The 23,651-nt window shown below is 37.0% G+C and overlaps 1 protein-coding gene across 1 annotated transcript; it reads right to left on the reverse strand.

Annotated features, from left to right (window-relative positions):
• Positions 1-22,318: 22,318 nt before the first annotated feature.
• LOC114352004 (deoxycytidylate deaminase-like) lies at positions 22,319-22,928 on the reverse strand. The gene is made up of 2 exons (XM_028303415.1): positions 22,710-22,928; positions 22,319-22,491 (listed from the first exon to the last, which is right to left on the reverse strand). The coding sequence occupies exons 1-2, from the start codon at positions 22,748-22,750 to the stop codon at positions 22,341-22,343; spliced, it is 192 nt and encodes a 63-aa protein (XP_028159216.1). The 5' UTR covers positions 22,751-22,928; the 3' UTR covers positions 22,319-22,340.
• Between the last annotated feature and the right edge of the window lie 723 nt (positions 22,929-23,651).

Genomic DNA, 23,651 nt, shown 5'->3' on the forward strand with positions numbered 1-23,651 from the left:
TACGTCTTCCGGCCCGTGGTCGTTGTTGTGACTGACTGACTGACATAGTGATCTATCAACGCACAGCCCAAACCACTGAACGGATCGGGCTGAAAGGCATGCAGGTAGATGTTATGACGTAGGCATCCGCTAAGAAAGGATTTTACGAAACTCCACCCCTAAGGGAGTAAAACGGGATCCACGCGTACGAAGTTAGCTATACGACAGGTAAGTAACCAAAACACACAATTGGACGCAAAATAGAATAGTTATTGAGTAGACTATAAACTATTATATCCATAGACAACTCATATTAATTGCACACGTTAGAAATTCGGGTTACTCAGGAGCTTACTGAAGTTTCAGGTCAGTGTGATTAATTAAGCTGTCGTGACGTCTAATAAGGCTTAACATGCGAACGCAATTTGATTGTAGGCGGGGCGCTGCGGAACTAAATCCATTATTATCTGATAAGGTGTACACTGTACACTGACTATAGAGCCTGGTGTAACTATGAGATATTATTGTTTTGAACTGGAATGAAGTAACGCCTATGAAATTAAGCCCCAAAAAAGAGCATTGGTGTAGCACGAAAAAAGTGTTACAAGTTTCATCATTATGATATCACTACTCTTGTAAAAAAGTGTAATCTTACAGCACAAGAAATCAAAATCAAAAAATCAAAATCAATAATATTTTATTATTCAATTTTCACCACTGGTGGCACTTATGAACGTCAAAATACAGTAAAAAAAAATTGCTTAAAGCAACCTATGTGACGAATAAATTATATCTGTTCTCCTTTGGAAAAAGTAAAAAATATGAAAACAAACGATAATCCCAACGACCAAAGCTACATTTTTTTCGAAAAGTTATTTATAAGTTTACATAATTTCAGATTTCAAAAGTTGTAAATGTTTTCTCCAGCGCCTGGCCTACGGAATTTTTTATACGGCTTTCAAGATAGGAATTATTATTAATCACATTTTATGGCAAGGGAAATTAGCAAAGCTATTAAGCTTAATCTTTTTGGACTTGAGTTATGGGTTTGTACCTGTCGACCTACAATATTAACATTGCAAAGATTTTGACTATGAATAACATATAATATGCATTTTGATGTGGTTTTGCCCGCGTTATATTCACTGACTTTGACCAAAGTACCTACATCATTATCATTATACAATATACATACATACCTACATTATTATTCAAATATGCTATAAGTAAAAATGTTTTAATGTACCTACGTTCATGATACTGTTACTACTTTTTTCGTGTACGAGTTACAAACATCGATCCATCCAATTGTACCTACATCCAAAGTTCCTTACAAACTTGCACCTAGTATTAATATAATTAGGAAGAAGATAAAATACCCACCTCTCGTTCCCACCACTGCAACTCCTGTGTAGCCAGGATCTACAGCTTGACCGCCATAAAAACCCAACCAATGAAGGTCAAGTTTGTCCCGGGGGAAAGTTAAACTGTCATTGGACCCGCAACGAAATTAATCAGAAGAACATAGGAGGAGTTCGAAATTAAGGTTCGACTTTCCTCCATTGCAAAAAAAAGGTTTTAAACCTCTAAGAAAAGATTATGCACCACGGACAGTAATAAATATCAATTAAGGGGCCTATCTGATTTAGCGATTAGCAGGAAGAAGATAGTTAAGTTAAGAAACGAGCGTTAAGTATTTTGAATCGAATGTTTATATTGTACGGTAGCTATACATTTAAGTAGGTACTTATACAAAGTTTTGGCAGATTGTCGACGATACAATAGTATAGGTAGTAGTAGTAAGACAAATTCATTGATTTACAACGGCATTTCAAGAGCCATAACAGCTACTGTGGCGCTATCAATAACTCAGTCTAGCAGATTTATTGCGGTAATTGTTACGACAACTCTACGTTTTCACTAGCGGCTGATATATAGCTCTAAGCAATTTTATTTAGGCTTTAATTGTATGTAAATTATTCGGAGTTATTCTAAAGGGTTAGCTCTATTTGTGGCCTAATCTAGAGATGTAACTGTATTAGAGTCTACATTAAGTGTTATTGTGGCCTTTAATAGTGTTGTTAACGCTACAATACAGCTTCTATAGCACCATTCTTATCGTTTATTGTTTAATACAATTCCTATAGCGCTATTCCGAGCGCTTTATTGTTTGTTAAGATAATGTATTCTCTTTCAACTTGATTTCGTAACAGTAAAGCCTTTTCAAGACCGACATAATCTCAAGACACTTATGATATACTAGCGGCCGCCCGCGACTTCGTACGCGTGGATCCCGTTTTACCCCCTTCATCTGTCTTACGCGGTTTAGATTTTTTCATACAAATGTTTTTTCCCGCTAACTCCCGTTCCCGTGGGAATTTTGCAATATCCTGTTGTAACTAAGCTTTGAGTTTACTAAGGTACCTGCTGCATGTCTAATTTCAAGCGTCTAACTTAAGCAGTTTAGATTTTTAATACAAAAGGATTTTCCCGCTAATTCCCGTGCCCGTGGGAATTCCTAAGTATTCTATAACCTGCCCAGGAGTACGAAGAATAATTGTACCAAGTTTCGTTAAAATCCGTCAAGTAGTTTTTGTTTCTACAAGGAACATACAGACAGACAGACAGACAGACAAAAATTTTACTGATTGCATTTTTGGCATCAGTATCGATCACTAATCACCCCCTGATAGTTATTTTGAAAATATATTTCATGTACAGAATTGACCTCTCTACAGATTTATTATAAGTATATGAATTTTCTCGAGTCAATTCCATTTTCTCAACGACTAAACAAGTTTGACAAGACCTTGTGATACGACCGAGAATCTTTTTTTAAATAAATAAATGGTATACGATTTTTAAAACCCTGGAGTTTGCAATTAAATAGATTTTAATATGACTGGAACAGTGGAAATATTCCATTCCCGATACTTTTAGTGCAGCCCTCGTAGATTTGCGTCAAGATCATATCAATGGTAATGTGTGCTGGAGGTTAAGAGATCGAAATAGATCGCACTCGAGTCTATTGTGAGGTATTGTTCACTTATTCATGATCCAGTGTTTGTGATTTTTACAACATGCGTTGCAAAAACAGTCTAAAGTAAAAATTGAATGTTATTTCAAAGAAAAAATGTGTGAATTTAAAATATGAAGTAGATACTTTCTCAAAAACTTAAAAAGTAGAGGTATCGGTGAAGGTTTGTTCTGTATTCTGAGTGGACAAGCAAACAGGTGAAAATACATTATTATATTATTTCTAGCTGGACAGCTTCCCTTAGTACTTATTAGTTATTAACTGGATGTATTGACAATAAATTTGTGCTAAGTTGTTTGGTTCTTATTTATTTTGAATATTTTTTTATTTGTGATTTGGCTTGAGCCCAGTTCATATTGTTATAATTCAAGAATATTAAATACCATTGATGTAAAAATATTTGGTTTAAATTGACTCTTGTTTATGTTAAATGTCAAATAAATTAGCATTCTCCAAAACTCACAGAAAAATAACAATATTTTCGCATTCGTGGAAACTTGTAAACCGAAAAAATAACGTTTCTGTGACTTCCATGAATTTTATAATCACGCGTGGGTTTCAAAACGAATTTAATTAAGAGCATTTCTTTGAAAAAATATAAATATTATAACTAAAAAGAGCTCGTGTGAACTTCCGTCGGCCTCCCGGAAGTCCACGCGAAGCTTTTGCTCATTTGCACCGGATACAGTTTTGACCCGGAAGGGCTGGTAACAAGAACCGGTTTTCCTGTTATGAGAGCCGGGCATGTTTGGAATAAAACAAAAACATTCCGAGCTTTATGACACAGATTTATAAATCACTAGCTGTGCCCGCGACTTCGTCCGCGTGGAATAATGACTTTGGGTAGGCACTTTTGATAATTACCTCAGTATTTATTGGTAAACATTTTTTTAACATCTCAAAATCTGCATGTTTCATACCATTGGATTAATTGTCGCTTTTACTAATGATATGACTGACATTTATTTAGATAACCACATTATTTAAAACTTATAAAAATAGTTACAACTTTTATAACAGAAAAGAGATTCTCCGATATGGTTTATAAAGAAACATCCAAATTCCATCCCTCGGGACTCAAAAACACCGTCTAAGCTTCGTGAGCTTTTAAGCTTGATTGACTTTAAGCTCGTTCGAGCATAGCTAAGGCACGGGAAAACCAGATTATTGGGGCACAGTGTAGTTACATACAGTATGTTTAATTTTTATTTATGCAAAAAAAATACCGGTATTTGACTATAATCGCACCTGATGTTACTTGAGACGCAGTCTAGGATGATACATACCTGCCCTGGAAGTGCCTATTCACTCTGGTCTCAGAAAGGTCTTATTTTTATTTTATTTTACTAAGAAGTATCTATAATATATCTCTGGATAAAGCTCGTAGTAACAAATAATTTATTGTACACTGGCCTGCAAAATTAAGTAACTACATACTTTTTTTTTTCTAAAGTTTAGAAGTTAGAGGTTTAAAATAAACCTCTTATAACAAATTTTATCAGTTTTATTTGAAACTAGAAGTAATGTAATTAATATATTTTTCTAGTCCTTTTCATTTGGAAAGTATACTATGTACTGCAAAGCAAAATTTTCTTAGAGTACATTCGGTACGAGTAATAGGTACGAGTAGATATGTAATTTTAAGCGTTTGTAACTTTTAATTAGGCACAAGGGCTTAATTATACACGCGCCAATACACGAAGGATTTGTTCTAAGTGATTTTAAGTATTACGAAATGTAATGAGAAAGACACAAAATTGCTTTCAATATTAATTGTTTAAATTTATAAACATCTGAGGGCTTGTATTCACAAACGATGCTTGCTTATGTGAAGCAGCAAATCGAACGCACAGCGTTGAATAGAGCACTGTGATTGGTTCGTGTGTCACCCTGTGCGTGCACGCGCACTGTGAGGTCTCATAGTAATGTTTGTGAATACGGGCGATAGACAACTAGTAAAATTGCTATCATCGCGAACTTCGTTTTTTATACTGTGACACTTTTCGATAATTTCGTTATTACTTATTACATAAATTTACGTTTTTAAACCTTTTTTTTTTGTTTAATTTAGAGTAAGAGCTACAGTGTTTCATAAAAATATGTTGAAAGAAGATAAAAAACCTATCTTATTATACTTACACTTCTAGAAAGTCAGCAACTGATCGCTTACCTGAAAAAACAAATGGTCGCTTTAAATAATTTTACTTGCGAGTACATAATTGAAATGTTATTAACAAAATGTCTTAAAATAAAATCTAGAGTAAAGCTTGGATATAAGTAGCGCTTATTTGAAATTACTAGATAAATAAACCCATCAAAAACAATACTTGTCAAAAAAACCAAGTCTCGCAACTCAGTTGTTCTACGGTAAAAAGTTGTGAGATCCATGTAATACCAAGTCCAGGCCAGGAAATCTTTAACGTTTTACATAAATTATTGACTTGGCCATCGCACTAAATAATTTAATTTACACGTGTTTTCATGCGATGGCCAAGTCAATATATTTATGTAAAACGTTAAAGATTTCCTGGCCTGGACTTGGTATTACATGGATCTCACAACTTTTTACCGTAGAACAACTGAGTTGCGAGACTTGGTTTTTTTGACAAGTATTGTTTTTGATGGGATCTCATTTCTTTTTGTATTTTGTAGACAGCAGTTATGTATCTAGAAAACTGGACCGAAATTGAAAAATTTTACTCGACTTGGCAGTTGCACTACCGTGCCCCCAAATATTTTAGTTTTTCCTTGATTCATACACCAAACACTACTTATATTCCAAATTTGAAGCTTCTAGGTCTGCTAGAAGTGCCTTAGAATTTTGATGATCGGTGAGTCAGTGAGTCAGTGAGTCAGTCAGTGAGTGACAAAATTAAGTAACTTTGACCCGTTATAATTCTTAAACTACTGGTTCAAATTGAATGAAATTTTAAATATACCGTGTCTTTACAATGCCTACATAGCTAATGAAAATTCAGCCTTCTAGTTTTATCCACAACGAAGTTACAGGCGGTCGAAAATGGCCTGAATTGCTTCGAGAAAAGGATGGTACGGCCGTGCCGCTTTTTTGCTCGACTTGGTGGGGGCACTGCCGTGCCCCCAGATAAGTCACAAACGTCCGAATACAAGTTATATTCATTACCTTTATTATTATCCCTACTAATATTATAAATGCGAAAGTAACTCTGTCTGTCTGTTTGTGTCGCTTTCACGTCTAAACCACTGGACCGATTTTGATTAAATTTGGCAAAGAGATAGTTTGAGTTCCGGGATATACATACAGACATAGGATAGTTTTTATCCCAGGTTTTGAAACAGGGACGCGCGCGATGAAGTTTTTCTGTTACAGAGAAAATTCCACGCGGGCGAAGCCGCGGGCGGAAAGCTAGTACCTAAATAAATAAATCACAACGTCCGAATACAAAAAATATTCATTGCCTTTGTTATTTGCCTCCATAAAACAAAATAACTTCAGATTTGCGCACCTTAAGACATCAATCAAAAATAATACATTATTTTGCGAGTTTTACATTTATAATGCGAAATTTTTTAAACACGAATTTTCGCTTAAAAAACGACATTGATTGATTGCTAAAAGACGCTGGGTCACATCATAATGATACACTCGACAATTTTTACAGGTAGGTTGGAGAGCAGTTAGGTACTCGGCAAGCGAAAGGTAGTAGGTTCGTGTCCCATAATTTTGCGGTACCTACTGGACGAATAATATTGAGGTGAAGGTCCACACAGCGAAAATCAAGTTGAAAGTAATTAATTTATTGTGAAGAAAATACAACCATCTTACACAAAAATGATGGAAATTACGCAGTTGGGTATTTTGTTTATTTAATAATTATTTTATTTTAATTTTTCAGTTAAATGGCATACATAGGTTACTCGATTGGTTTTGAGATTTTTTTAAAGACATTGTGGCGCCTAAAATCCGCCATTTTGATTTTTATTTTCAACTAGCGGCCGCCCGCGACTTCGTACGTGTGGACCCCGTTTTACCCTTAGGGGTGAAGTTTCGAGTTTTTTAGGGTTTACCCGGAAATTATTCAAACTTTTCTCGCTGTAAAAACCATCCTTGGACTTCAACAAACATTTTAAAAAAAGAATTGGTAAAATTGGTCCAGGCGTTGTTGAGTTATGCGCTTACCAACACATTTTGCGATTCATTTTTATATTATAGATTATAGATTTAATATAGCCAATGTTAAACTGCGATCTCCAACCCGCCTGCCAAGCGTGGAGATTATGGCAAAACCCTCCACTATAGTGGAGGAGGCTCATAGTCCAGCAGTGGACTGTAAAGGGCTGTTGATGATGATGATGATGATAGCCAATGTGTCACTCTCACGATTAAGACGAATCTAACGACACCTCTCACGCTAAAATCGGCCAAGCTGCTTAGGCTGTAGGCAGTGCCAAAGAAATATACTTACAACATACATACATACACTCGAAAAACATAACCCTCATTCTGGCGCAGTCGCGTCGGGTAAAAAAGTGCCATAGAGCATAGGCGTCGTCTTGGTGTTGCCAGACGTTGTTATTAAACACTTGGCATGGTACGGATTGTGGTAACTAGTCACGGTACAGGCTTTCAGCCTATGTTTTTTCTTTTTAAATAAGATTATTAGTTAATTTGTTATTACACAATATACTAATAGTCCCGTTAGCCCTTCGTACTAAGCTAAATATGCTTGTATCACGAGTGAGCTCAACACAATAGTCGAGCGGCGGCGGGGACCGAACCCGCGTTCACCGGATCACGAGTCGGCCAGTATTAGGTAGAGCACAGCTAAGCCTAACCTAACTGCTGGACTAACCTAAGCTCTGGACGATCTAACTAGGTGGACCAACGATCTGGTGAAAATCGCGGGAGGTGCCTGGATGCGAGCGGCGTATGACCGGTCTTTGAGGAAATCCTTGGGGGAGGCCTTTATCCAGCCGTGGACGGTTTTCAGCTGAAACGAACGAACGAACAAACCTAAGCTCCCTCCTCTTACCACAAAGTCCAATAACTCGATTTTCTCATCCATACTACTAGCTCTAAGCATCAGGTAATTTTTATGACCACTGTGAGAGGAAATTCCTCTATGATTTGACCTACATTTCTCACGCTGGACTGATATTATTTACAAAACGCAATTCCCAATTAATATAGTAAATTGGCAACGACTGAAAGAAAATAAAAACGACATTGTTGATTTGTTTTCATTGCATAATTAATAACAGAGCCATGTTCTTACTTTTATTTGTTTACTTATTCAGAAACCTCTTTAGACTTCTGCTTTTTGGTCTTATTTTAGATCATCTGTATTACAGAATGAAGCGGAAAATCATTATAATAGTGTGGTGTAACCACTCGAAACATAAACATTTAGCTCGCCACGAGGGGTTAACGGGACAAATACAAATTACTAATACCTATTAATTTTTTTAAATAAAAAAAACTTGATCGAACCCAAAAACAAAATCTTAAAATCGGGCTTTCAGCGTTGTTTTCTAATAAATACCTTATTAGACGTCCAACAAAGAAAATGAGCTTCAAGATATGGTGGTAAATAATTTCCCACCACCTGTGTAAAAGGAGAATAAGATCCAAAATATAGTGGCTAATAATTTCCCACTACCTGTGTAAAGGAGCACCCAAGTAATATCAATATCTCCCACAGGATTAACGATGGGTAGCCGGATGTCGGCATAGTGCCGTTCCTTGTCCCGGGAAAAGCTTTAGTCTGTCCCGGCTTAAAGAATCGAATGGTAAGTGGGAATAGATTTTTTTAAGGATAACACTTTTTTTTTCTTTTTTTAATACCTTGGACATTTTACACTGCGCAGCTAGCTCCAAACTAAGCAAAGCTTGTACTATGGGTACTAGACAACGGATATTAAAAACACCCAGACCCGTCACTGAAATTAAAATACAACATTTCAATTTCTGCCCGCCCGGGAAACGAACACGGGACCTCTCGGCATAGTAGCACGGTAATAAATTAATAATACTATCAATAGTAGTCCGTTCTGAACCACTACACTAAACGGCCGATCTTGAACTTGCGACCGACTTGCGACTTATGAAGACTTCGTGTTCGTCACTACAGAATGCTATCTACTGATGACAATATTAAAGCTAGGCGCAGACCACCGATTTTTAGTTGGCCGATAGTTGTACCCAATTCTAATTTGTATGAAGAATCCGCCGATACCAAATCGGTGTCATGCGCGCACTTTCATACAGTCATCTTCGTGCGGAATATACATAATGTACGAATATATAGAATAAAAATAAAAATAAAATAGATAATAAGCTAAGGTATAAGGTTAATAACACTCAGTTCGGAAGTCACTATTTTTATGTAAGCAACAACAAAAAAAAATGAATAAATAACTTTTCAGTGCGAGTATACATATTTTTGTGAACCCTTAGTTTTGTCGGACTATTAATCAATAAACATGACGTATGAGCAGGGGCGTAGCTACTAAGGGGCAAGGCGGGGCAGCGCCCCGGGGCCCCCATGCTTAGGGGGCCCCCGAATCATTACCAGAAAATCTCAATTGAACTGAACTTTTAAAAATTCCTTCCTTCTGTGGGTTGGCAGTGTTGTAAGGATAGCGTGCGTTTAATGCGTTTTATTAATCATCGATGTGCGTTTTATTGTGAAGAGAATAGAAGAGAACGGATAATAAAAAAAATGCTAGTAAGTCAGTAAGTAAGCTTATTGTCAATAAATTTGATAAAACCCAACCCTAGTTTAGATTGCAGTGGGGCCCCATTTTTTGATTTGCCCCAGGGACGTTGGTTACCTAGCTACGCCACTGCGTATGAGTAGGTATGGAACTACGCAAATGATACCGATATGGTATCGACCGATTCCTCGTACAATTAGAAGCCTTAAACTAGCGGCCAACTAAATAAAGTTAGTTTTTGGGGAGTCTTATTATGATTACATTAGACATTAGGCCAGGTTTCTCCCAAAGCGGAGCCAAGCGGAACGGATCAGTGTTTGGAATAATCAGTCATCATCATCATCATCATCATTTCAGCCATAGGACGTCCACTGCTGAACATGGGCCTCCCCCAATGCTTTCCATGTTGATCGATTGGTAGCGGCCTGCGTCCAGCGCTTCCCTGCTACCTTTACGATGTCGTCGGTCCACCTTGTAGGTGGACGTCCCACGCTGCGTTTTCCGGTACGCGGCCTCCATTCCAGAACCTTTCTGTCCCATCGGCCGTCAGTTCTGCGTACTATGTGCCCTGCCCATTGCCACTTCAGCTTGCTAATCAGTCAGATTTCATTATTTCCACTAATCCGCTACGCACCGCGCCACTGCAATAGGATCGTAACCGTAACCGTAACCGTAATAACTCGAAGCGGTCAATTTTCTTCGTATGAAACTCCATACTGCAACGCACACGTGACTCGCGCGCGAGGTTGACACATTGGGTTGACAGCGCGCGAAAGGCGATGACAGCTCGAGACAGGCGAGACTCGTTGATTCTCCGAGTGGTCGGTGGCGGATCAGCAAGCCGCCACTGTTAAAAGAAGGATGTGGTAAAGACGGAGTCTGCACACTTAAGCGGACTACATGAGCATTGGTTGGATAGGTCGGGATAAGGCTCAGCTACACCGGCTCCTGCCTCTGCTCAATAAGACGGAGATTGGTGGATTTTTAGTGGGTAGGCCCCTCCCTTCTGGAGGGGAGAGCCCCACATAACCCGTCGCCTTACCACAGAGGCGGGTATGCAACTCAATGCATTTTTACCACCTAAAAAAAAAGGCGAGACTCGTTGATAGTCTGCTACCACCTTTAGTATTATGTAATTAAAAATTGTCTCTAGTCCGTCGACGTTATTGAAATATGATTAAAAGTAAGCAATCATCAATACTATTTTAAGAATAGATCCGCCAGTAATTACTCGAGTCTCAATACCTTGGCCTTCTTAAATTGTAGATTCACACTTGACTGTCCTCTCTTAATAAGGGTTCTAAATAAACAGTCATGAATTCAGTCTATTTTCTAAAGGATCTATAGGCTGACGTATAATAATTAAGATAGTAAATGTCCTGGAATTTAGTCCAAACTCCAAAGTGCCAGTAAAATGCGCTTAGAGACTAAATTTGATATAAGGGTAAGCTTCTAATTGCTTTCGGCCTTTAATTGTTTCTGAGGCCCTTTATCATGAGACCTTTAAGACCTTTGAAATAGGCTTTGCTGTAATGAGAGCGAGGCGATTTATACTCACAAACATTACTATGAGGTCTCACAGTGCGCGTGGACTCACAGGATCAGACACAAACCAATCACAGAGCTCTACTCAACGCTGTGCCTTCGATTTGCTGTTTCACTTATGCAAGCATCAATAGTCATTAACGATACGGGACTATTCCCACCTCTCGTTCCCATCGCTGCAACTCCTGTGTAGCCAGGATCTACAGCTTGACCGCCAATAAAAACCCAACCAGTGAAGGTCAAGCGGTAGTTAAACTTAAAACTAATAAGGATGAAGACATATACAGTCTGTCAGAGGATGACTCTTTTATAATGCGAACAGCTAGGGCCTGGAATTCGTTGCCTGCTGCTGTCTTTCCTGAACACTATAATCCGGGCCTTTTCAAGGCGAGAGTGAATAGGCACTTACAGGGCAGATATGTACCATCCTAGACTGCATCTCATTTATCACCAGGTGCGATTGCGGTCAAATACCTGCCTTGTCATGCTTAAAAAAGTGTAAAAGTAATTGAAAATATAGCGAAGCGATCACCTTCTACTGTGCGTACACCCTTACAGTAACTTCCCGTCACATCAATTAATATTTGTTTTCACGAAAATGTAATTTTAGACAAATAATATTAAACATTGTGTCAAAGAGGACTCGTCATTCGTAACGAAAGACGGCGCATCCATCCGTAGTCGCTACGATAATGTCTGACCTTGGTATTATATTCTTGTTGCTTTTTGTTGACTGTCTGGAGTATTTAGCATAATGGGGGTCCACACGCAAAGCTTTTCATGAGGACGTCAATAGGCTAGATGACAAAATTTCAATTATTTGTCCGTCAGACAGATAATTAGAAAATATTAGACTCGTATAATTTATTTTCTTTCATAATTAAATAATAACAGTGCACCATCGAGTTGAAATGGCGCGTTACGTCACGCTTGAGTAGATTTTTGACTCAAAAGTGAGTCACGCGACATTTCAACTCAATATAATACTGCAATTATTCGATTATGTCAAAAAATTAAAAATATGTGTCCAATTTTTTTTTATTATCTGTCTGACGCACTAAATAGAATTTCGATTTCATTACCCAATCATCATCCCTATTGTTTTTTAAGAATTTCGATATTGTTCCTGAAGAATCGTTCGTTCGTCAGCCAAATGACGTCCACCGCTGGACAAAGGCCTCCCCCAAGGATTTCCATCAACCGGTCCTGCGCTGCCCGCATCCAGGCTCTTCCCGCAACCTTTCACCAGATCGTCCATCTAGTAAGAGGCCTGCCCACGCTGCGTCTTTCGGCCCGTGGTCGCCACTCGAGAACTTTCTGCCATAACGGCCATCGTCTCTACGAGCTATGTGCCCCGCCCACTGCCACTTGATTTTAGCAATTCTGCCAGATAATGTCGGTCACTTTGGTTCTACTGCGGAATAAATTCCTGAAGAATACATTGTTTACCGGAAAACGCAGAGTGGGACGTCCGCCCACAAGGTGGACCGACGACCTGATAAAGGTAGCAGGAAGGCGCTGGATACAGGCCGCTACCAACCGTGCGATGTGGAAGTCATTGAGGCCTATGTTCAGCAGTGGACGTCATGTGGCTGTGATAGTGATGATGATGACATTGTTTCATTTGAGTAATAGAATCAAGCTTTTTGTTTGCTCATTCACTCATCTACGAGTGCACTAATTTTGATTGTTTATTTGTATTGAAAAAGTTCCGAAACCGCTGCACCGATTTGAAAAATTCTTTCACCATTTGAATCTCAAATTATATCTGATGTACTTAGGCTTTAAATGAGTTAAGATTTTATTTTCGGTACGGAGATTGTGGGGGGAGCTTGTTCTGTTTAATAATAATGTTTTGCTATCGCTTTTATAATAATTTTAATAAATTTAATTATTTAATAAATTACCACAAACTGTTGTAGAACTACCCATTCATAAATTCAAAGCACATATTAAAAGTACCTTAATGAAAAAGGGCTACTATAAAGTCGATGATTATTTAAAAGTAAAAAATGTTTGGGATGCGTAACTGCCTAGCTCGCATTAATATTTATAACTATGTATTTTGAAAACCTGTAAACCTTTGAAAAAGAGGCTGACAATAGTGTCTGAGTTTCTTGCGCTGCTTCTTCTCAGCACTGGCCCATTTATTGTCCTGAAGCAGTGGTAGGGTTAATACTGGGACGTGTAAAAGTGCTTTTTTAAAGCCTACTTACAGAAATAAATGAGTTTTACTGAGTTTAGTTTTTTTTTAGTTTTGCTCTATTTCGATCACTCTATAATTACGGCTTTCCAAACGTTCTAGCAATTAGATTGTTTACCACAACATAATTTGATTGCTAAACTTTTTGAGTCTCAAGTGAGTTCTACTCGTAATCAGCTAGTTAAAAGTTTAAAAGGGCGCTTTTAGTAGTTATTATTATGGTTAAAAGTTAATTATGCTAGACAAAAATAGATGAATTGTAACCAAAAAAACACTCCTTTCTGCTTAGGGCTGATTTTTAAATGGTCAGATAACTTTTATCTGAAGAATAAGTTTGGCACATTGACAGTTTCAGTATGGGAAATATGTCAAAATGACAAGGTTATTCTTCAGATAAAAGATATCTGAGGATTGAAAAATCAGCCCTTAGAAAATTAAGTGTACCTACTCAACACCTCATTTTGATTTTTTTTTTTACTTAGGTAAGGGCTAATTTTTCAATCGTCGGATAACTTTTCAGGGGTGGCAAACCAATGGCACGCGTGCCACAATATTTAACGCCGCCAGCAATCACAAAATTCACTAAAAATAAAATAGTAAATAATATAATAGTGTTTTAAACAAAAGAATAAGTTTGGCATATTGACATTCTTCAGTTAAAAGTTAACTAATGATTGAAAAACCAACCCTAAACCGTATAGTCAAATAGTTTGGTAGAGTCATTACCGAGAGTTATGTATGTTTGAATCGTGCGAATTCCTATTCGCATACGCAATTGCACAAATCTTCAACAAATCCCTTTACGATTATCGCAAATGCGTAAATCAAATCAAATCAAATCATTTATTTCGCTTGAAAGTGGTACATGTAAGTGATGGTAAAGTAGATTTGAGTAGTATCACACATTTCGCCAGAGTATGGCATGCAAAAATATAAAATTTAAACAATGTCATTTTAAGTAATTATGTCAACAATAAAGTTATTAGCATCAACAAATAGAACACAAATATTAGATATGAATAAAGTCACCGAGTATGTAGTCAAAAATCGGTTGATTAGAATATAAATATCAAGGTTACAACAACTTCCCTGATTTAAAATAATTAAAATATTCGTCCATTGAGTAAAAACATTTTTCTATCAACCATCGTTTGAGAGTGCATTTAAATTTGTTTAGTGGGAGTATTTTCAAGTCATCTTGTAATTTATTATATATTTTTATTGCCATACAGTACGTATGCAAATGGAATTCGAGTGCTTCCAAAATACGACTAGAGAGGGTGACAAGGCGCTTACACGTGTACCTGGTATAACATAGATAGGTATTGTTAATTGTGATAAATCTATAACGTTAAAATAACGTTATCGTTATAGCCAATGAGCTGTTGTCATAGTGACATTGACGTAATGTCAATCAAAAAAATAATCAAGAGCAAACACGCGGGGACGACTCCTCGGGCTTTTGTGCTAAGTGATGAATTGTATTTAAAAATAAAACACTAAAATGTGAAAGCTAAGTATTCAGTACCTATAAATATAGGTATTATAGTAGATAGAACAGACTGTCCAAAGGCATTTTTTGGCTTCCTTTTAATATTACTATCAGTCTTACTCCAATGACAGTTTAACTTTCCCCCGGGACAAACTTGACCTTCAATGGTTGGGTTTTATTGGCGGTCAAGCTGTAGATCCTGGCTACACAGGAGTTGCAGTGGTGGGAACGAGAGGTGGGAATAATAAACCAGTCTCACTCGGAGGATACTATGCAATTAACGATGGCGTGACTTTCGCCGATTCACTCGTGACTGGAAGAGCTGAGACCTATTTTTATGGTAGTTTACGCACTAAGTAAAATTTCCGTCATCTAATTTCTCTAGTTAGTTTCCTAAGATCCGTATTTCGACGGATTCAAATCGGGTTTAGTGCGAAATCGCTCTGTCTACAGATAATTTTTACTTAGAGTAAAAACTTTGAATTACTTTTACCAGAAAAAATGGATAAACAAACCACTTCATTTAACTTTTGCTTATTTAAAACTTTATCTTTCTATCATTTTCGAAAACTAGCTGAAAATACTCCTTTAAGCAGTATTATTTTTCAGACCATTGAGAAAGAAACGTTTTTACAAGTGCGTCGAAAAAGCACGACATTTTATTGTACTCAATTTGTTCGGTTTCTGCGAAATTCGCAAGTATTTTTGGCTTCAACTTGTGTCACAGTAAAATTTTACTTGGTATACACAATTTTATGATATTGACAAAATAACTAAATTGCCTTCACATTTAACAAGAATAAGAAATACTCGTAACTTCTAATCAATGAACAAACTTTGTCAAACTTGTTTTCGCTATTCATAAACTGCGTAGCAGTCTTATTAGGTACTTAATACACAAAAAAAATGTTAATAATACGATCTACATTATTAATTCTTTTAAATTATCAACAGTAAATTCTAACTACTGAGCTACAGAGCTATATTAAAGAATAATAACGTACTTCGTGCAAACCACTAAATCTATCTGAACTGTAAAACGTAGAAATTGAAAAACATGAGACATTTTCAGTGTCCTGATTTTTTTAAAGCCCCTCGTTCTAAGCTAAATTTGCTTGTTTTACAAGTCATCACGATAGTCCGGCGGCGGAATGGAACCCGCGTTCCTCGGCTAAGTTTTTTTTTTTGTTAGAAGTTAACATACTGAATCAAATTTAACTATGCCTTGACTTACTAGGCCATAGCTTTTTATGGGTCTCCATAATAATTACACCATCTGCCTGTTTGTATACAAATTACCGATTATTTTTTCTTCAGCAGTAAATTATTTCAGGGATGAAATAATATTATGAACTTTTTAGCATTTACGTAGGGGTGCCAGCGACCACTTATAGAATCGCTTAGAGAGACAACTATATTTATGAATACTGTAATGAAACTGAGCAGGGAAGCGCTGGATGCAGGCCGCTACCAATCGATCAACGTGGAAAGCATTAGGGGAGGCCTATGTTCAGCAGTGGACGTCCTATGGCTGTCATGATGATGATGATGAATAAAACTGAACATTTTTTTTCTTCTGCTACTGTCCCATTTTAATCTTAGAGTTAGACGTCTCCCTATTTTATTCGTTGATACCATAAGAGGCGACTAAGGGAAAAATATGCGGACATCAGGCCTCTCCAACCTGTTTGGTCTACGTTGGCCAGATGGTTTCCTACAGCCACAGATCACAGAAGCCAAAGGGAGATGTGAAAAGGGGGCGGGGCCGGTGTCGCAGCAATATGCCCAAAAACAGAACACATTGTTCGTGACAGCAATGATTACAACTGCGTCGTCATAATGTAAACAGTTTACATTGCTATACGCAAGCAATGTAAACTGTTTACATTATGACGACGCAGTTAACGACTAAAGATTATTCGAACGTTGAGTACTGATGCCGCAGCAGTAGATAATGAGCACATTGATTACTTTGTGTGTGAATTTCTAATGCGACACTGAGTTTCGAACTCAGCGCATTAGTTGGCATCTCTCTATATCTCTATGACTATGCCTACATCGAAGACTGATAAACTGACGATCATCATCATCATCATCATGTCAGCCATAGGACGTCCACTGCTGAACATAGGCCTCCCTAATGCTTTCCACATTGATTGATTGGTAGCGGCCTGCATCCAGCGCTTCCCTGCTACCTTCACGATGTCGTCGGTCCACCTTGTAGGTGGACGTCCCACGCTGCGCCTTCCGGTACGCGGCCTCCATTCCAGAACCTTGCTGCCTCATCGGCCGTCAGTTCTGCGCACTATGTGCCCTGCCCATTGCCACTTCAGCTTGCTAATCCGTCGGGCTATGTCAGCGACTTTAGTTCGTTTACGGATTTCCTCATTTCTGATTCGATCTCGCAAAGAAACACCAAGCATAGCCCTCTCCATAGCACGCTGTGCAACTTTGAGCTTCTGTATAAGGCCTATAGTGAGAGGCCACTTATTTCCGAGCCATAAGTTATCACTGGTAACACACATTGATTGTAGACTTTCGTCTTCTTCTTCTAAACTGACGATAATGTTAATAATGACAGACTTTATGAAGTCTAAGAGCCCTCGGAAGTATTCTGTATACACCTTAAAGTAAACTAAACTTCTCTCAGAAGAGAAAATAAGTGTAGGTATAATAAATAGAGGTCTCGCAATTACTTAACGCTGGACCCAACATTTAATTTTGCGCCTCATTTACTCCAGAATGATAATGAGCTAAATTCCTGTTAAGCTGGGATAAGTTTCGTTGAAATACAAATTGCAACTATCAAGTAACAAAGTGGTATGTCGGCTGCAACGACGCCATCTTGGATTAAGTGTCAAACCACAACCGAAGTAGGTACAGTAGTACGGACGATGGCATTTCAAAGTACCTACCTTATGTATTTGTAATAGATACGTGCTATAATGAAATGTGTAGTTAGTCACAAGACAGTGTTGTACTAAGCCAGTAGAAAAAAATTACACCGCCTTCTCTCAGTTTCAGTAAAAGTTCACTTAAATCTACTACTAATATTTTGTGTTTATTAATCTTATACGCATCTTATATGGGGCAGCAAGGTTCTGGAGTGGAGGCCGCGTACCGGAAAACACAGCGTGGGACGTCCACCCACAAGGTGGACCGACGACATACAGATAGTAGGAAGGCGCTGGAATCAGGCCGCTACCAACCGGGCAACATGGAAAACGTTGGGGGAGGCCTATGTTCAGCAGTGGACGAGGACGTCCACCATAGGAACGGCTGAGATGATGATGATGATGATGAATCTTATACGCAAAATTCATAGTCTGCAAAGTCAACTACATATAAACTATCAATACAGGTGTATAATCCAATCAAGCTGTCTGCGCACCTCGCTGGAAAGCGACTCTCCCTCGCACTCACCCGCAAACCTCGGCTGAACCATTTAAGAACCTAGTACAACTTAAGTGCAGCGGAGCAAATTTTACAGGAGAGCGAAAAAACGCATTTTCATTTGCCCTGCTAAGATGCTTAAAGATTTGGATAACTTCCGATGTTGATATTAAAGATTAGTTACTAAAGTATACTTTATGGAATAAAAGAATATATTTAGTTAGAAATTGAATTGATAAAAGTTTTATGCTCTTTACTAACACTAAAAATTATTTTTTTGACAAAAGTGCCTCGTAAAAATCAAAATTAAAATCGAATATGAATCAGTACTCATGTAGTCCCCAGATTTTGATATGGTTATCGAGTGTCAGCCAACAGAACTCGAAATAATATTTAAATGACAGTAGCATTTTACCTCTAGTAAGTCACATTGACCATTTTGAAACCTAGTAAGTCCATGCACTTTCTAGGTTTTAAATGGTCATTGTAACTTGCTAGGTTTTGATAATGGTTTTTGCAGATTTGAATTGGACTTACTACTACTTACTACTTACTAGGTTTTTAGCAACGCGTTTCTCCGGTGTTAAGTGTAATAGAGCGATTTCTGTCTTCACATCCTGTGAAGGCCTTAATTCTAAGGTGATTTATGACAAAAAACGAAAATCTGAAAAAGTGTCCCTTACTAGGTTCTTAAATGGTTCAGCCGACTCCTCGCATTCGCCCCGTCCGTACCAGAGTCATGTCTATGTGACGTCACTGCTGTCAGGTGCGCAGTTAACTCGATCGGATTGTGCTCGTATGAACTAAATATGTTGGTTCAAAATCAAAAATCAAAATCTAAATAATTATACATAACTCAAAGGTGACTGACTGACATAGATAAGTAATAATAATAATAATAATAATAATAATAATAATAAAAAAATATTTAAAATTAAGAACCAAAGTTAATAAAGATAATAATAATAATAATAATAAATCTTTATTTCATTACCAGCGGAATTGCTTATAATTAATAATGATCGATGCCTCCTTTTAAGCTTAAAGAAGCCTGTGCCAGGAGACATCGCTCTTCCTTGGAATATAATGTGTGCGTAAATACAATTCAATAGGTACTTATACAAAAATAAAAGTAAGCACTAATAAAAGTAAGCACTAATACTACATAATATCAACTAGGTATACTAAGTAACATATCTAGTAACAAAGTAAGGGGGATGGCGCACGCGGAGTGTGAGTGTATGTGTGTGTGTGTGTGTGTGTGTGTGTGTGTGTGTGTGTGTGTGTGTGTGTGTGTGTGTGTGTGTGTGTGTGTGTGTGTGTGTGTGTGTGTGTGATGTTAGTTAGTTACACTGTCTCTATTCCCAGCCTTGTAAACTGGAGTTATAATTGACTTTTTAAGTGAAGACGGGAAAATTCCCTTGTTAAAACAGAGGTTTGCAAAGTGGGTTATAATCGGTACAACATGAGACCTTATGTGTTTGAGAAAGTTAGTAGGAATATTGTCCCAGCCAGGTGCACTGCTTGACTTAAGCGACATCAGAATACTACCAACCTCATCCTGATCTGTGTCCAATAGGACAAAAGAGTTAGGCTGACTTGGTAAGTCGCGTAAGTAAGTGTTCCGTTCATCATCAGACGTCTGCACGCGTTTAGCCAACTGCTCACCAATATGCGCAAAAAAGTCGTTAACAAAATCTGCAGATGCAGTTGGAGATGATTTGACATTAATTAGTTCCGAATTATTACTGTTACATTTGCTAGTGTGAGTGATATTTTTTATGTTCTTCCAAAGTAACTTGTTATTGTTTATAGATTTACTAAGTAATTCTCGTTCATATTGTCTTTTAAGTTTTTTGATAAGGTTGTTACAATAATTTCTGTATCTAATGTATGTTATTTTATGTATGTCGTTGTGTGGTTCGTCTTTTGTTTTTTTTTGCAGTTTGTTTCGGTTACGTATACAGCGAAGAATTCCAGGTGTGATCCATGGCTTAATATTACGTTGTTTTTTAGGTATCTTTTTAATAATTGTATTGTCCTTTATTGTCTCTGTTAATTTAAATATTAGGCCGTCAATCACTAAATTTGGATCGGTACAGTAAAGCAGTTCTGTGAGATTTTTAGATTTAAGGTCCTTTATGGCAGCCTCATAATTTATAATTGAAGTAGTTTTACTTGCAGTTTGGTGATTTTTAATTTTGCCTATAGTGAGAAAGGTCGTGTAATGATCAGTAATACTAGTCTGTAATACAGCTATAGTTGCACAGAAATTGGTTCTATCAATTTTTACCATAAAGTGGTCTAAGCAATTCTTTTCTCGTGTAGGTATTGTGTGACCAGCTAATATGCCGTAGACAGACAGCATATTCATGTAACTCATGCGGTTTTTTTGTTCATGTGGTGGTTCAATAGACTTAGATGCAATGTTAATATTGATGTCTCCCGCAATTATGATACATTTGCTAGAATTGATAGTCTCTAGATGAGCACCAAGAGAGTCTACAAAACCATCTGCATTAACATTAGAAGGCGATCGATAAATGCACAATATAGTCTGATTTAATATTTGAAGCTGGAGACAGGACGCCTGAGCTAGTTGTATCTCAGTGACTTTATGCTTCAGGTTATTATTTATATAAACAACAACACCGTCATTCTGGTTAAGTTGCGACTTCGTAAAATATGATTGATAGTTTAAAATTTGAGGTATAGGTTTGTTATTATCGATTCTACATTCTGTAAAAATTAATAAGTCTATTTCAAATTCAAAGTTAGATAACGTTAACAGAAAGTCGTCAAGATTTTTATATATGCTTCGTATGTTTTGGGAGATTATAGTGAAGTCCGTTTTTTTAACGCTAATGTAGTTCTTAAGCTTCGAGACATCACATTCAAACGAACGTGCAATCTCTATCGCGTCCAATTCTTTATTTACAGTTATTGCGTCACCCATTTACTTGATAAAAAATATTTAAGCTAGTCATAGTATCAAAAAGAGGATGTGTTTTGTAATATAAAGTAAGCTTTATATCGGAAATATGATATGAGCATCTATATGTGGTAGTTTGGGTGGAGAATGGTATAAGATAAGACAATTTGTATATATTAATATTATATGGTATGTGTATTTGATATGTGTATGATATGTTTATTTGATATGTGTAGTTGTATGAGTGTGTAATTTTGTATGTATATGTGTATGTGTGTGATTGTTTGTGCGCACGATCCATTGTATTTAAAAAAATATTCAAACAATAAATGAGTGTATTACATATTATGTGACAGTTAGTCAGACATCTTTGAAATAAATATGTTTCATTTTGTGAAGTTAAAAACATTAGGACACTACTTAAAAGTGTTACAATGATAGTTTTATAAGTTAAACAATAGATACAGTGAACCATAAAAGTGATAGTTAATATCAAAAGCTTATTTATCAGACAAGGGATACACTGTAATAGACAAAATATAATTAAATATAAATAACTTATATAACTCACAGATAGTCAGTCTTGTGAGAGCAGTTTGTGTATGTGTTCTTCACTTTTTATTAGAATAACTGCCGACTCTTCAGTCTTCCGTACATATATTTTCCCGTAGGACGTCCAGCAAAATCTGTAACCCCTGGACTTAACCAAGTCTCTTGCCAAGAAATGAAGGCGAGAACCCTTGGGGGTCAGGTGCTCCGACAGGAATACGGGCGTGTCCTCACTAGTCTTAAACCCAAGGTGTTTGGCGCATAATTTCGTTTTGTTTCTAATATTAAAGGATTTAGTCATTCTTAGAACATCTGCCTTCAGCAGAGCAGACGTAGTCTCCACTATAATAGGTCCCGCACAAAAATTCCCGCACAAAATGAAGTTTTGAACGAAAAACCGTTTGACCGACGTACCACGTACGTACGTCAGTGGTTAAGGGTTAATCAAATTAATATCTCTTGACAAAATAATTTGGTGTTAGGGATATGGGAACTTAAAACAATTTAGGGAAGCTTACCCAATGCCAACAATTTTCTTCTCTGTGTTTACCACACATGCTCCTACTTGGTAGGTTGGATCTTTGCTGCGTTTTGCCGCTAAAAATGCTATAGCCATAAAATATTCTGTCCAGTCTATGTAGTCTTCACGCTTAGTTTGTGAACCACTGCCATGAAAAAAGAGTAACATTAGGTAATTTCAAAATAGCACTATCAACGACACCAGATGCGTGTTTAAGTTCAGTTTCAATTTACCACATTAAAATTAAGTGCGGTCTAGATTTGGTTATTACTATTTTTTACTAGTCTCACGAATTTACTTACACGCTCAGAACAATAAATTTTAAACTTCTTTTGAAGTTATGTTTGCACATTGTTTACATACCTTGATATTGACATGTTTTCAGTTAATTCAGCGAGATCCATTGCAACTTTGCTATGCAATTTTAATAATCTTTTAATTACAATTACTGTAGGTGTAAATGTGGATGTAAAACTGGCAAATTTATGTAAGATAAAATTCAAATCTGATATAAATTTATGAGGTTACAAAAACATATTAGGTTACAAAAAGAAAGAAGTCTCGTCTCGTCGTTCCGTGTCAACAAACCATTGTCAAACACAGATGTGTCAAAATTGTTTGTCTGTCACTTCTGTCAGTTTCCTGTCACGCTGTCACTGTCTCAACGTTTAGTTACTTGCTACCGGTGACTTAAAATCGAACAAGGAATGCGTTTTGATAATTCCAACATTCAAAGTATGATGAGATTGAATGATTTTTTTGTAGTGTGTTGTGCAATGCTGAAACCTTTTTAAAGAACTGAGGAGTGTACAGACGTGGTACAGATGCCAGCACATCAAGCTTTAAGTACAGTTTTGTAGCACAAGAGCATCTACCATAGGATAATGATCAAAGGATTTTTCAAATCGATCCACTAGTTTCGGTGCCTGTTCAATTCAAACTAACAATCAATCTTCCTCCATAAGGAGGAATATAAAATAGTATTACTTAATGTAGACTGTGATTACTTAAATCCCAAATATAACCCAGGATTATTCGGCTATTAGGTAGTAGGTATTTCAAGTACCTAGTCCACAGCTGAACATAGGTTCTCCCATTGACTTGCTCAGGGCTCTCCCATTGATGGCATTTTGCCATAATCTACAGGGTGGCCAAGTAGTTGACGTTCAAAGCTAAAATTTAGATTCCTTACATCAAGGTGTATCTAAATCATCCCTATGTATTTTCTACAATTTTTTAAAATTTAGGACAAAGTTAATTTTGTGACTTTTTCCTTTCACCTATTGGTTGGATTTTAATGTTTTT

The sequence above is a fragment of the Ostrinia furnacalis genome, unplaced genomic scaffold (assembly GCF_004193835.3).
Source record: "Ostrinia furnacalis isolate ACB-3 unplaced genomic scaffold, ASM419383v2 OfSCF1234, whole genome shotgun sequence".
Taxonomy (NCBI): Eukaryota; Metazoa; Arthropoda; class Insecta; order Lepidoptera; family Crambidae; genus Ostrinia; species Ostrinia furnacalis.

Excerpts from the sequence above, each read along its gene's own strand:
- LOC114352004 (XM_028303415.1), bottom strand. The coding sequence starts at position 22,750 with ATGGATCTCGCTGAATTAACTGAAAACATGTCAATATCAAG. Across the intron at positions 22,492-22,709 it reads GAAAACATGTCAATATCAAG|TGGTTCACAAACTAAGCGTG; the intron begins GTATGTAAACAA and ends TTTTCATGGCAG.